Source organism: Mytilus edulis, chromosome 3, assembly GCF_963676685.1.
Source record: "Mytilus edulis chromosome 3, xbMytEdul2.2, whole genome shotgun sequence".
Classification (NCBI taxonomy): domain Eukaryota; kingdom Metazoa; phylum Mollusca; class Bivalvia; order Mytilida; family Mytilidae; genus Mytilus; species Mytilus edulis.
In genome coordinates, this window is record NC_092346.1 from 76,541,146 (window position 1) to 76,556,802 (window position 15,657).

Here is a 15,657-nt window from a genome sequence, read left to right on the forward strand (position 1 = left end):
AATTGAATAGAAAGATTTTGAAATATATTCTAGATATTAAAGCAAGTTTAGTGTTTATATCGCAAAACGATGTTTTTGAAGTTATCAAAAATGTAACTATATTTTAGGTGGAATAGAACACCGTTAATGGTCGCTAAGGAAAAAGGAAGAGGCAAGATATTCAAACTTTTTCTGACTTATTGTCCGGTAAGGCATAGATTTAGACATGAAAACAAATATCTGAAAACCATTATGTATCTATTCTTTTGTAAGAGTCTAGATTTTTTAAAAATCAACCCGTTTTTTCTTTTTTCTTTAATTATTTCTTTTTAAAAGAGGTATTCCAAATTTTAAATACTGAATATTCCTTTCACCTGTCTCAATGAAGTTTCTTATCTTAGACTATTTCACTGCATTTTTCGATGCATATCATACAATTGTGCAAGAATAATTTTAATATGTTAAAAGAATAAGGGGCACAAAACATCTCTTCTTTTTTATAATTACACTAGTGAATCAAAAACTGTTTAATTTATTGTGTCGATAACGATGAGTGTAACAGTAGGCGAGACATATGGATAACTATCAAACGGCTGCCCCGGTTTATACTAGAGTTATACAGCTTTATATTTCAGAAAGAAAAAGCGCTGGATGCAACATACCCTACGCGACGATGTTTCCGTTTGTCAAAGGTCCATGAACCTTGACCTCAAGATCATGGTTCAGGGACTGCTCAAAAGAATTTTGTTTTGTCATGTGAATTTCTCACTTATAATGATTAATCGGAAAACTAAATTCGGAATATGAGTTCCTTGCAACATCTTATTGTCCGTCAAATAGGTTTCGGCTGACCTCAACCTCATTACACGGATCAGATATGTTTGTTAGAGTTACACGATTATGTTCGTTTCTCAGATACTTAAAGCAGTATGTCAATTATATGTTGTATTTAGAATGATTGTAAGATGTTAATTTCTGTTGGCAAGTAAAATCTGCCCTTGACCTCATTCTCATGGTTCAATTGTTAGGATTCTATTTCAGTATGTTTTGTAAATACTTGAGCAGAAGGTAAACAATATTTGATGTATGACATGATAGTATATATGTCTTTATATATAATCAGACCTTGATCTCATTATCATGGTTCACTGGTCAATGTTAGCATTTTTAGCTCACCTGGCCCGAAGTGCCAAGTGAGCTTTTCTCATCACTTGGCGTCCGGCGTCCGTCTGCGTCCGTCGTCCGGCGTCGTTAACTTTTACAAAAATCTTCTCCTCTGGAACTGCTGGGCCAAATTAAGCCAAACTTGGCCATAATCATCATTGGGGTATCTAGTTTAAAAATTGTGTGGCGTGACCCCGCCAACCAACTAAGATGGCCACCACGGCTAAAAATAGAACATAGGGGTAGTATGTAGTTGTTGGCTTATAACTCAAAAACCAAAGCATTTAGAGCAAATCTGACAGGGGGGGGGGGGGTAAATTGTTCATCAGGTTAAGATCTGCCCTGAAATTTTCAGATGAATCAGAGACAACCTGTTTTTGGGTTGCTGCCCCTAAATTAGTAATTTTAAGGAAATTTTGCTGTTTTTTTTGGTTAATATCTTGAATATTATTATAGATAGAGATAAACTGTAAACAGCAATAATGTTCAGCAAAGTAAGATTTACAAATAATTCAACATGACCGAAATGGTCAAATGACCCCTTTAGGAGTTATTGCCCTTTATAGTCAATTTTTAACCATTTTTCGTAAATCTTAGTAATATTTTACAAAAATCTTCTCTGAAACTACTGGGCCAAGTTAATTATAGATAGAGATAATTGTAAGCAGCTAGAATGTTCAGTAAAGTAAGATGAACAAACACATCACCATCACCAAAACACAATTTTGTCATGAATCCATCTGCGTCCTTTGTTTAATATTCACAAAAACCAAGGTGAGCAAGTTTGTTTTTAGTGTGGGTTTTCCCAAAATACTTAATACAACAGGCTAACTATATTGGGTGTATTAGATTACTGTAAGTTGTGCAAGTCTGTCTGGTAGGTATAATTTTGCATTGACCTCTGTTTTAAGTTCATCGGTCAATGATAAGCTTTTGTTTTAGTCTGTCTTAAAATAACTATTGCAGAAGATCAATCATATTTTGTTTATGGAATGATTGTAATGTGTACATGTCCGGCTGACATAATTTATCTGACCTTTATCTCATTGCCTTGGAAACTTTGAAATGTTAAATTGATATGATATGTGTAGTAAACAGTTACAGCAAGTTAAAAAGTTTAACATGTTTAATGGTACCAAACCTTCATCTTTATCTAAAACAAAAGTGTAAAATTACAACATAGAAATACAAACTATAAACTATAAATTTAAAATTTTCAACTCAATCAAAAGATTATGAACGTTTATAGTTTGAGACCATGTGACAGAAAATTCTCATACAAGGAAGGATAGTTTGCATTGCATGTGATTGACTCTTCAATTTTGACTTAATCAGTTTAGTTGGAGTATGATTTCAACCATTTGTTGAAGTTTTGTTCCAATTGTGATGGAAGTTCCGCTCAGATCGTATTTCAGAAAGCTTTCATATTTAGTGTGAGCCATTATATTCTTTTGTTCGAGCATAATTATGGCAGTAATGGGCGCTATAAAACCAACTTTAAATTATCATTTTCTACATTTGAAAATGTCTGTACCATGTCAGGAATATGACAGTTCTTGTCCATTCGTTTTTTATGTGTTTTGTCATTTAATTTTGCCATGTGATTATGGTTTACTTTTATAAGCAACGATCCCTGTTAATTAGAGTGATTGTACTAAAGGAAATTGGAGATTGCAAGCATAGCATTTGTACAGATTCATTTTTCATGGGCGTTTTGTGTAACATTGTTCAACAATTTTAGGGTGTGCTTTCTTTTTTTTTTTTTTGTAAGAACATTTTACTTTAAAATACTTGTTATCAAATTACATTGTTTTTTAGAATGTAACGAACACAGAGAATGATGAATATAAAACATTTAGCTTATTGATGGCTGGTAACACCGGCGACGTAGAAACACTGAAAAGGTATAAATATTTCTTTATAGCTACAATATCTTTATTCTTGAATGGGAAAATGTATGCTTAAAAAATATATAATATAGGGATATAAATACTCACTGTAAATATTTGATTGGGTAAATAGTGATAGAATTGGACAATTAAAAAAGGTAGTGTTACAATGTTTTTAAAGCAGCTTCTTTGAACATGACACAGAACTTCTGAAGAGAATAGTGTTACCCAAAGCCTTACAGAAGCATCGACCATGCGTTCCTTTTTAAAATTTTACATCACTGCAAATATGTTTTTGTTCTCAACCCTGCACTTCACACCCTCATAAAAATGGAATAATTTGCGGCCGTTAGTACGAAACGGTTCAATACTTAGAATCCGTTTGACTTCCATAGTTGATAGGATTATTTGTTATCATAGTATTTTGCCCGTGCTGTATCGTCAGCTCAATCTACAATCAATAAGGTTACTATGAGTTTGACAATTTTATTAGTTGAACGAAAACAGCTTGTAAACGCGAGTGTTCTTGTTATTTTTTTCGCAGATAACTCTCATACATGGTATGAACCTTTGCCATTATGTTTCGTTAACCATATTGTTCCGCTATTTAAATTTGACTATTTTTAAAGGAGTAATAGGAGTTTGATCATTCGTGATTGTATTGTGATAATAACACTATGGGAATACAAATCCCATGCAAATTTGAAATCTCTCATATTTAGTTGGGTTATTTGCCATCATGTGTAATTGATCATTTATACTTTATGGAAGAATTGAGCTTTTGACAATTTTCGGGGAATTGTATTGTCAAAACGTCAGTACTTGTACAAAAATTAACAAACGTCGGGATGAGCGTAACATCGTTGCGTCATAAAGCCTTAAAAATACGTTATTCTGCATTTCCCCCTTTCAATTGTAAAACAGATGGCTAAATGCACCAAAAACGAATTTTGTTGAGCCTATAATTGTTTCATACATCTTGATTGTGCGAATAAGTTGTTGACCAATGTTTCGTTCTTGTTTTTTGCTTCATTTTTCCTGCTACTTTATAATTTATAACAAGAGGCTATGTATGTCTCGGAATCAAAGGATGTTGTGTTCAAAAAGTGTATGTCCATTTTAAAAGAAGGGCGAAAGATACCAGAGGGACAGTGAAACTCATAGATCAAAAATAAACTAACAACGGCATGGCAAAAATGAAAAACAAAAAACCAGACAAAACATAATGTACAAGACGCAATATAGAAAACTAAAGACTAAGCATCTCGAAACCATCAAATACTAGGAGTTATCTCTGGTGCTCCGGAAGAGTACGCAGATATTGCTCTACATGTAGCACCCGTCTTATTGCTGGTGTTATTACAAACCCGGAAAATAGTCTCATTCGGTAGGTCATATTCATAAAAAGAGAAGAGTATTGTAGTTACGACGTACGGAAAATATTCGAAATCATCTGTGAAACGGTTATTCCATAACAGCCAACCAACTCGTGAGGACTTTCTTAAAATTTACGAAGGAATGATTTCAACTTCACCATTTGGAACTCTGGGTTTAATAGCTTCCTTGTGAGCAGCGACCCTCTATCAAGGAAATCATGATAAGAAATACAAGCCCGAGAATATCGTATCAATTGAGAGATATATAATCCGTATGTAGGCGCATAGCTGCATGGCCTCAAAATTTTTGATTTAATTTAATGTTACGTAATCAATGTTTTATATCAACATTGAATTGATCATACCGGAATAACCATTGCAATCGTAGATAATGTATGAAAGTTACATAATACTCTATTCCAATTATACAAATCGGTTTTTTAAACTTCCATATCCGTTTATGGTGAAATTCATCAGTGTTTCGTGGAAATAATTCTTGTGGCATGATTTGTTTCCTTAAATTGCTGAAGTTTGAAGAATTTCAAGTCAAATTTAGTTGGCATTTTTTGTGAAGAAAAAAATCACAAAACGAGATCCTTACACCGGATGCTGGTAATCTATTGTTACTTTAAGGAACTATCGTTCCGGTTGTAGTGTCATTAGCTTAATGAGTCATTAAGGCTTAATGATGCATTTAGTTATTAATGTGACATTAGTTGATGACACGCTAATGAGCCGTTAAATTTAATGAAACTTTCGTACAATCGGCTGCTGAATTCCACTATATATTAAAGATAATTCAAGTTCTTATATCTTTCTGGTGCTACATCTTTCTAAAGATGACAGTTAATGCAAATCTTACTTGAAAATCTGAGATAAGCAGGAAATATTTTCTAAAATTTTTATCTTTATATTATGTCGATTTTTTTACCAGAACTAACCTAAACTTACATCTAATGTGTACAGGTTATATGACAGTGGAGTGAGCATGAATATGCAGGATTATGATGGTAGAACAGCACTTCATTTAGCTGTAGACGAATGGAATGAAGATGCAATGATCTTTTTAATTGCTAAATGCAACTGCAACAGGAATATACCAGATCGGTAAATAAAAGTAGTTTAATGACCTACTTAAACAATGGCTAGCGCTGTTTACGTTTATTCAGTTATTTGTATTAAAATCATGTCGTGCAAAATTTATTTCAACCAGACAAATACTGATGTGTACAATTTATTTTCTTGATCAACTTTTATCATGGTTAGCTTGACAGTGTTTTTTTTCAATTAATATTTGCTTCGGATTTTTTTCTCCTGTATAACGGTTCTTGACTTCCATCATACAGACGTCTCTCAATAAATACAGTTTGGTTCGTGACTCTATGGTTTATGCACTTTTACACGGAAAAAAGTGCCATCACCTGTTTGTCCTTTGTAACATCCTACAAATATTGGATGTTAGAGTCTCCCTTTGTAATATTTTTTCGCCTATTGATATAATGGCATGTTCAACATCAAAGGTCTCGACATGTATGTGCTTAATCAACAGATAAATACATCATTTAGTAATCATTATGACTTGTCTTGAATTTTGTCAGTTCGAATATTTCCGTATTTATACACCTCTCCGAAGAAGGGGGAATACTGTGTTCCAATGTCTGTCCGTATATCCGTTAATGTTAAACTTTTGTACGTAATAAGATATTTTTTAATCTTCGTAAAATAAAATTATATTGCGCACAGAGATGGATCATACGTGAGTGAAAAGAACGTTTTAGGCTTTATTGCCGTTTAATAAAATGATCAAGTAAAAAAATAGGACTGATTTGTTTTCAGCAATCAAATCAAACAAATAAATTATATATATGTATGAGGAGAACTAAATTTACATAGTAAATAAGCATTCAATTCAAAATATTAGAAATAAATAAAACAACGAAATGTTATGCACAGTTGAGAAATATTTAAAACATAAATCGAATCAAAGTCGGGAAATTCCTAAGTTGAAGATACAACATCCAGACTGTATTTGGAAATAGTTCATGGTTCAAAAATATTTTGTAAGTGCATTGTAGAATGGTCGACAAGTTTTGCCTTTGTCTCCTTGTCGCCCTTTTGTATTTGTATTGAGTAATGCAATTGCTTATGGAAAAACACGTGATGTGCAGTTAGCCAATCAGAATAAAGTATAATAATAAAACATACATCTTATGTAGTTATTAGCCTATTGCATTCTTTACAAGTATGGTTGTGCCACTTGTTATCATCATATTCGATCCAAAATCAGTTTTCAATTTAGTGAAACGTGTTCTCATTTATATTTTATTAATTGTGGACGTCATTTTAATGTTCAACTAGATATGGCCATACGGCAGATAGTAGTATGAGTCAAGATCAGAAACGTCTGAAAATATTTGAAGAAAGGTACAAGAAAATTGATGGGGAGCAAACAACTGTGGTAAGTGATTAATATATTTTGAAATTGTTTGTCCTCATATAGGTTTGGTGTTGGTATTTTTAAGTATAAACAAAATTATCGAACTCCAAGGTAAAATTAAAAAGTAGAATTTCATTAAAACTGACAAAATCAAATCTAGGACTGTATTTGCCAACGAAACGAACGAAAATCACCTGTCATTTGCTTGTATGAAGTTATGACAGTTGTTAATATTTCAAAATTTATCATTTCAAAATTGATATCGACTCGTTTGTCGAAGATACAATTCAAACTTTTCTGATTTGGTCCCATTTATATATCCTCCTAACTTTAAATTAATGCTTCCTTGCATCTTGTCTAGGCGTTTACTTCGAACTTGACGACATCGGTCATCTCTGTACCAGAATTTATAAATAACGAGACGGTTTCGTTAATGAAATTATCAATTTTCATCACCTTAGCTTATGATACGTACGAGTTTGCAGCTGCTCTTCAGTCTTTGGAGAGAAAAAAAGCGATGTCTTGGCAAACATTTAAAGAGCCAGCGTATTGTCAAATAGACATAGGAAGATGTGGTGTGAGTGCTAATGAGACAACTCTCCATCCAAATCACAATTTAAAAAAAGTAAACCATTATAGGTCAATGTACGGCCTTCAACACGGAGCATTGGCTCACACAGAACAACAGGCTATAAAGGACCCAAATTTACTAGTGTAAAACCATTGAAACCGGAAAGACCGTCTCGTCATCTTTACTTTAAACGTTATTCGGAAAGTATCAAGACCTTGTTGATAAATAGTCAATGTCTATTTCACAAATAATACTAGATAGTCTTAAGTTACGATTATATTTGCTGTAGTAGTGTATCTTTAATTATACGCTGGTGTCCCCGTTGTTTGTATTCGAGATTTTGTGTTTCTTTTGGTAGTACGACTTGTAATATGATTCTGCATTTTTGTATCCCGCCATCAGATTATTATCAACTTCTAGACACTTGCATTCCCGGTGAAGGTCAATCCTGATGTTCAATTCGGATACATAGGGTTGTTACAGTGTTGTATTTATATTTTGTTAACTTTTACTCTATCGAGAAAGTGTATACTATATATATATAATATATATTCTAAATTGATGAAAGCCATAACAAAAACCGTGGTTGCAAGAACCTACTAGATAAGAATCAATTAAAACAAAAGTCAGGTCAAACTCCGAATTTAAATTTAAAGATAGAAAAGGAAAAATACGATCAATTAACAAAATTACCTCCAAGGACATTGGCATTTCCCTCCTTTAAAGATATTATGAAAAACCAATAGGATTTCAAAAAATGGGACAAAATATTTAATTTAGCAATCCACATATTAGACAACAAATGCTCTACTTTAAAATTTTAAACTATACGCAAGAAAAATTGAAAAAATCTGCATTACATTTTACAAACTAAACAATTGCTTTCCACTTGGAAAATAACCAAAACTCCGTTATGTAATGTATGTTATGTCATCAAAGGTTATGAACATTTAAACAAGCAATTTTCTGAAATCATTTTGAGATAAAAAAAAAAAAAAAAAAAAAAAAAAAAAAAAAGCTAAACTAATCGATAAAAATAAAATAGGACATCAAATATTATCACTTCGATCACTTTTGTATGGATACGATATTAACGATACAAATTGTTGCAGTATTTATGATTTACTTAAACTTACACTTTATACTGTATACAAAGGATATTATATATCCGACCAAAAAAAACACAAGGTAATGTGTTTGAATTTTTTAAAAGGATTTGTTCCACATTACGAACTATTGATAAGTAATATAATTTGAATGTAACGCGTCTTCTGATTAGCTGACAGTGATTTGTCTATCAAGTCATATTGCACTTCCATAATTTGGTTGCAGAAAAAATAAATTATTTCTTGATCTAGAATTTATAATATATCATAGTATCTTCTTTCTATTCAGTTGTTAATTATTATAAACTAGTTATTATATATATTGTATATTTTCTAACCTTACCTATGATATGTTATATTCTAACGTAAACGAGGCCGGGCTGAGGAACTGTTACCTTATGTTTCTCTAACAAATGTAAAATTATTGATAAATTAAAACAAATAAAAAGTAAATGGAAATAAGAGTTCAACTTGTCACGTGAATGTTAATATTTGAGTCAAGAGTAATAGAATGACAAAAGTACTGTTATGTCGATTTTTTTATTATTTGTTTAATCATTGTTTATTTATTGTAGAAACGCCAGGTTTCTGATGAAGATAAATCAAACGATGCAGAAAGGTAATACAAGAAAATTACAAAATGACGTTTTATTATCAACTTTTAAGTTGTGGTCCATCATTACTAAATTTGGTAAATAAAAGCCGAAATTCATAATCAAGACAAGATTCACAAATATTTCAATATGAGCGAAAACAATCGTGAGTGCTTTAAAGGGTATCAATACCGAAAATTAATCTCGGTTATTTATCCTTCAACTTTTAACACATATTCAACTCCCATATGAATTTCGTAACACGCAAAGAAAAAGATACTTCCATTACTAACTTTTTTACGTCTGTTTACGGGACGTAATATGATACACCGCTGTACATCCGTCTGTCCGTCCGTTGTCAATATGTCAGACAATAACTCAAAATTTTCATGAAACTGTGGAGAATTGTTTATATCTTTTGACGTAAGTTCCTTTTCATTTTTATAAATTTTCAGACTTTACGCTTCAGATCTACGGGTTTTTGAATTATTAAAAAAGAGATATTCTAGTTTTCGGATAATAATTCAAGAATGCTTTAAGCAGTTTTCGTGAAACTGTCGTGAATTGCTTATATCTATTGACAAATGCTCCTTTTTGATTTTTTATAAATTCAGGACTTTACGTTCCTTAGGATTTTATTGATAAAAAGGAAAGATTTGTATATTTTAAAACAATAAATCATGAGGGATCGAGCAATTTCATGATTTTTCGGTGACTGGTTATTTTTTATTAAGATAACATCCCTTTGTTTTTGTATATTTCTGGTATGACATCGAGGTGCATGTCACACGTTGATTGACAACTAGAAGACCAGAATGCTTATGTTATGTGTATTTAACGCATGTTCTTTCAACGAAGCTTTTCAACAGCATCTGCTTCTGTATATTTGTACATCAAGGCTGTATATTTGTACATCAAGGCTGTATTTTTGTACATCAAGGCTGTATTTTTGCTTCATTAATACATGTGTATCCCATTTCCGAAAAAGGTAGTCAGAAACGACAAAAGATATGCATTCTCAATAAACTCATCATAGATACCATATTTAAATTTTGTATTTACGACAGACGCGCGTGTCGTCTACAAAAGACTCATCAGTGACGCTCGAATCCAAAAAAGTTAAGAAGGCCAAACAAAGAACGAAGTTGATGAGCATTGAGGACCAAACATCCTAAAAGTTTTTAGACAGCTTAGGTAATCTATCCCGAGGTAGAAAAGCCATAGTATTTCAAAAAATCAAAAGTTTTGTTAACAGTTAATTATTAAACATGACCATTTAAATAATAATTCATGTCAGCACAGAAGTGCTGACTACTGGCCTAGTCATATTCTAGGGGAATTAAAACTCCACCAGCAGTAGCATCAACATAGTTGTAGATTAACTCATCATATACACCAGGATAAAATTTTGTATTTACAAAATATGTAACTTGAAATGGCTTTGGTTTCCAAATTTTAGCCTTTTTATAGTTAATGTTTTGAAAACTCGTTTGACAACACTTTTTGGATTTATTGGCTGTAAAATAAACATTTCATAGTTTGGGCTGGTTTTTTTAGAAGCCATGTTCAATATGGAAATTGCATCAATGACCAAACAACAAAGTGCACATATAGTATGTGTATATAAAATTCTAGCTAATTGAAATTCTAGCTAATTGACATTTTTCAAAGTAAGGTTGTGCATCTTGCTATATAAATCATTTATCCAAAATCAATTTTAATCATTAAACGTCTTCCATTTATATATAATTAATTTTGAACGTCATTCCAACGTTAAACTAGATATGAACATGCAGCAGATATGGATCAGACACGTCTGAAAGAAAGGTTCACGAAAAGGGACGAGGAGCAAACAACAGTGGTAAGTGATTATAATATTTCGAAATTATTACTCCTCTTAGTTTTTGTGTATATTTATAAATCAAAATACTATTTAAAAAACGAACTTCGAGTTGAATAAAAAAACGGGGAAGTCCATAAAAACTGATAAACTCATATCGTAGTCTGAATTACCAAATGGAACGAATGGATATCAAGTATTTTTTTCTTGTACGACAATTGTAAATATTTCCGTTACATTGGCAAAATGGGGTGAGCACAACACATACTAGGTTAATACTACACTTATTTGGATCTACCGCCAACACTCGGTAAAACTACATACCAGATGTACAACTAACTTATGACTTATAAATTTAAACAAAAGTACAGATAAATCTAACAAACGATGCTCATATTGACCACATGCACTAGGAACTTTAATAGTTATAAATGCCGATTGTGCAATGCATTTATACCTAGACACACCAAGAGTCATACACAAAAATGGTATAATAAATAGACCTATTAAAAACTTCAGCACTAATGATCACCTTGAATAAAATAAAGCACATGATATTCACTTATTGGGTATTGCAACTTTCTGATAAATAAAGGTACCAGTAGTATACCGCTGTTTTGATTTCATAAATCCATTGAGAAAACTAATCCGGGTTACGAACTAAAACCAAGGGATTAAATCAACTATAAGAAGAAAACAACGAAACAACAGAAACACTAAAGTGCAACAAAAGACCAAACTACAACATTTCTGTCATCAGCTCCTTTACAAAACAAAAAACAGTTGTACCATCTTTCGTATTTCAGCTATAAAACGGAAACTTAATTTATGAATAAACATGTAAAACTTGTGGCATTCAGTATGTGGGAGAAATAATGGATTAATTTAATGTTCGGCATAATATTATCCACCGTTTATATTACAAAACCAACGAAACCTCTCCTCTCACAAAACATCTTCCCTCAAAGAAACATCCTTTAAATAACCCTTCTTTCTGATGCAGGATTTGTTTGTAATCTCAATATATAGATATTCTGATTTGCATTTGTATTGAATTTTTGATGTATTTCGGGGTTGGAAATTCTGCGTGGATTATGTGATACTTGGTTTGTAATGTTAATGTTGTATTATTTGTATCTAGTTTAAAGTTTGTGTTTTTTTAACCCGGCCAACCATCCAAGATGGCCGCCATGGCTAAAAATAGAACATAGGGGGAAAATGCAGGTTTTGGCTTAAAACTCAAAAACCAAAGCATTTAGAGCAAATCTGTCATAGGGTAAAATTGTTTTTCAGGTCAAGATCTATCTGCCTTAGAATTTTCAGATGAAATAGACAACCTATTGTTGGGTTGCTGCCCCTAAATTGGTAATTTTAAGGAAATTTTACTGTTTTTGGTTATTATCTTGAATATTATTATAGATGGAGATAAACTGTAAACAGCAATAATGTTCAGCAAAGTAAGATTTACAAATAAATCAACATGACCAAAATGGTCAGTTGACCCCTTTAGGAGTTATTGCCCTTGATAGTCAATTTTTAACCATTTTTCGTAAATATCCATGATCTTTTACAAAAATCTTCTCCGCTGAAACTATCGGGCCAAATTAATCCAAACTTAGCCACAATCATCATTGATGTATATAGTCTAAAGTTTGTGTTTTTTTACCCAGCCAACCATCCAAGATGGCCACCATGGCTAAAAATAGAACATAGGGGTAAAATGCAGTTTTTGGCTAATTACTCAAAAACCAAAGCAGTTAGAGCAAATCTGACAAGGGATAAATTTGTTTATCTGGTCAAGATCTATCTGCCCTGAAATTTTAAGATGAATGGGACAACTCGTTGTTAGAGTGCTGCCCCTAAATTGGTAATTTTAAGGAAATTTTGCTGTTTTGGGTTATTATCTTGAATATTATTATAGATAGAGATAAACTGTAAACAGCAATAATGTACAGCAATTTAAGACTAAAAAATAAGTCAAAATGACCAAAATGTTCAATTGACCCCCCTAAGTCCTTTATAATCAATTTTTAACAATTTTCATAAAATTTGTAAATTTTTACTAACATTTTCCACTGAAACTACACGGACAAGTTCATTATAGATAGAGATAATTGTAAGCAGCAAGAATTTTCAGTAAAGTAAGATGTACAAACACATCACAAGCACCTAAACACAATTTTGTCATGAACTGTCTGCTTCCTTTGTTTAATTCACATATACCAAGGTGAGCGACACATGCTCTTTAGAGCCTCTAGTTTTTTGTTATGTTCATATCTGTTAGCTTTATTTTTCAACAATTAAATTTCAGCCTCAAAATTACGAATATCATTCTCTTGGAGAATACCAACGTCAGTTTTGTGTTCTCCGGGCTTGTGGTTTTTTTTTAACTTCTTTTGAATATCTGGCATTTCTTTTCCCCGATCATGTTTCTTAATAATACAGGTTTTTTTTACTTTTAAGAAAATTCTAAATATTTTTTTTCTCTCATTTTATTTTTGTTTCAATAGTCAGATAAGGGATTTTCAAACACTGTACACATTTTGTGAATAATTTATCATAAGCTCTTGTGAGTTGACGGCTTGCTGCTCATCAATAATGGTGAAAGATATTTTCAATTCTCGTTTAACAGTGTCAAGGTTTTTAAATTCATCTCTATTTTGTGTCTTAGATATTTATAAGCTCTCTTAAATTTTTTTGAATTCTTAAAATGATGTAGTTTCCGTACTTAACCCTTTAACATTCAAGGATTTTTACCTTTTCTTCCCGAATAAAGGGTATCTGTTTTCAATCAATTGCACATTTCGATAAAAAGCTCACTCAAAGGACAAGTTAGACTCATCTGATAGATAATTGACCAAGGTTTCAGGAAAACTTGATTTAAGGAAAATAATTCTTACTTTGGTCACGTGATATCTCTCAAAAGTCACGTGACATGCTGAATTAAAGTGACAAAAATGTATAATTCAAGCGGAAAAGCGGTTTTACAGACGTTTAGTGACAAAAATAGAACATAGTTTTAGTGTTAAATTAATGCATGAAGACTTTCGGAAACGTTATCGGTGAAAACTTTATACAGAAAGATGTAAAACCTCTCTGATTGGTAGAAATATCAAGACTCGAAACTCCGAAAAATAGTGGATTTTTTGAGAATTTTTGTCATAGTCAAATAAATGGTCCAAGTTTATGTTAAAGATGTACTATTCATAACTGCTTACAGAATGAGTCTTTAGAAAAGAATTTTGAGTAAATATTGAATAAAAATCTGGTATTATTGAGTGCCCAGGCTAAGAATGTAACAAAAACAGAGAGAGGGGAGAAAAGGGGGGGGGTTAAAATTTTTGTTTTTGATGTAATCATGTATTTCAGTTGTCTTTATTGAAATTGAAAGTAAAGTTAAGTTAAGTTAAGTTAAGTTAAGTTAAATTTAATTTAATATAGGAAGTTAAGTTAAGTTAAGTTAAGTTAAGTTAAATTTAATATAGGAATTTAGCTTTTCATCCTCCGGCAGTGAGGTTTGAACACGCAATCATCCGGGTGTAAGACTGTGCATCTTTCCACTGAGCCACAGATACCATTAACAAATCTTATGAAATTTAAGCATATAAGTCACCTTCTCTGTAAGACTAGAAATTAATTTTGGGAGAACATAATCCAACTTCTTTTTCTTAAGAAGCTAGTTTTTGAAAATTATTATTTTTTCAAGCAAATTTGTAAGAAAGTTATTCAGAAATGTTCGTTTTTTCGTCCATATGTCACTATTTCTATACCTAAGCGATACGATATTCAACATCCTCATAACCAGACACTAAAGAAACAAAGATTTGTTATTGCTATTCCGACTTTGCTAACAATTTTTAACACATTTTAGATGTTCTCATCTCTTTTGCTATAAAAATTGACAAAACAAAACATGAAAATTCCTTGTAATTTGAGTTTGTTTCAGTGTTGATACTCTTTGAATCAGTTTTTTTGTATGTGTATGGGTTTTACTTACAGTTTTGATAGTATTCTTATAAATGATCACTGCACAGTTATCAAAATTGTCATTTTCAAACAAAAAACAGCAACAATTTGTCTTGTGACATTTTGTGAAAATATTCTATTTTAAAATAAAATAAAACAGTTTTCCCCAAAAATATTCTTGGGAATATAGGGCAAATTGACATAATGCATTGCATTTTGTTGGTTTCAGACACAAAAAATCAAGTTGGTGGTATACTGATCTTTAATTTGAGCCCACAACCACATATGTACGTCAAAAATCGTCAACGATACCAAACTTCATGCAAACTACTCCGCCACAAATTTAGCTTAACGGTCAGATTGACCGGTAGGAATGTTAAAGGGTTAATGATGATCTTCAATTGTTCGAAGCCCAACTTGCAAGTATTCTCATTTCCAATACATACGAAAATAGACAATTAAATAAATATGAATCCTTCTGCTGGTACCATATAAGAAAACTAATTATGAAAGATAAGAATGGTTTCAATTCATCACTTTTACTAGCACTGTCACTGCTGATATAAATATATATTATTTGCCTAAATAACAGTCCAACACTGTTAAATCTGTTATCGTGCGATAGCAAGTTTTTGTTCTTCACTACCCGGGGTTCGAACTAATGCTCCTGAGATATCGTAGTTCCAAGTCGCCTTGTACTATGCCTGAACCACTATACCACTTAGGCTCGACAAAG

At 31.9% G+C, this 15,657-nt stretch overlaps 1 protein-coding gene across 2 annotated transcripts in view; it reads left to right on the top strand.

Annotated features, from left to right (window-relative positions):
- Positions 1–15,657, top strand: part of LOC139517479 (alpha-latrocrustotoxin-Lt1a-like) — a 74,634-nt gene that overhangs the window by 38,441 nt on the left and 20,536 nt on the right. For both annotated transcript variants that reach the window (XM_071308585.1, XM_071308586.1), the window contains 6 exons: positions 108–186; positions 2,962–3,047; positions 5,375–5,515; positions 6,767–6,866; positions 9,098–9,141; positions 10,898–10,976. In XM_071308585.1, the coding sequence (XP_071164686.1) occupies positions 108–186; positions 2,962–3,047; positions 5,375–5,515; positions 6,767–6,866; positions 9,098–9,141; positions 10,898–10,976 (529 nt within the window). The remainder of the gene's footprint in view (positions 1–107; positions 187–2,961; positions 3,048–5,374; positions 5,516–6,766; positions 6,867–9,097; positions 9,142–10,897; positions 10,977–15,657) is intronic.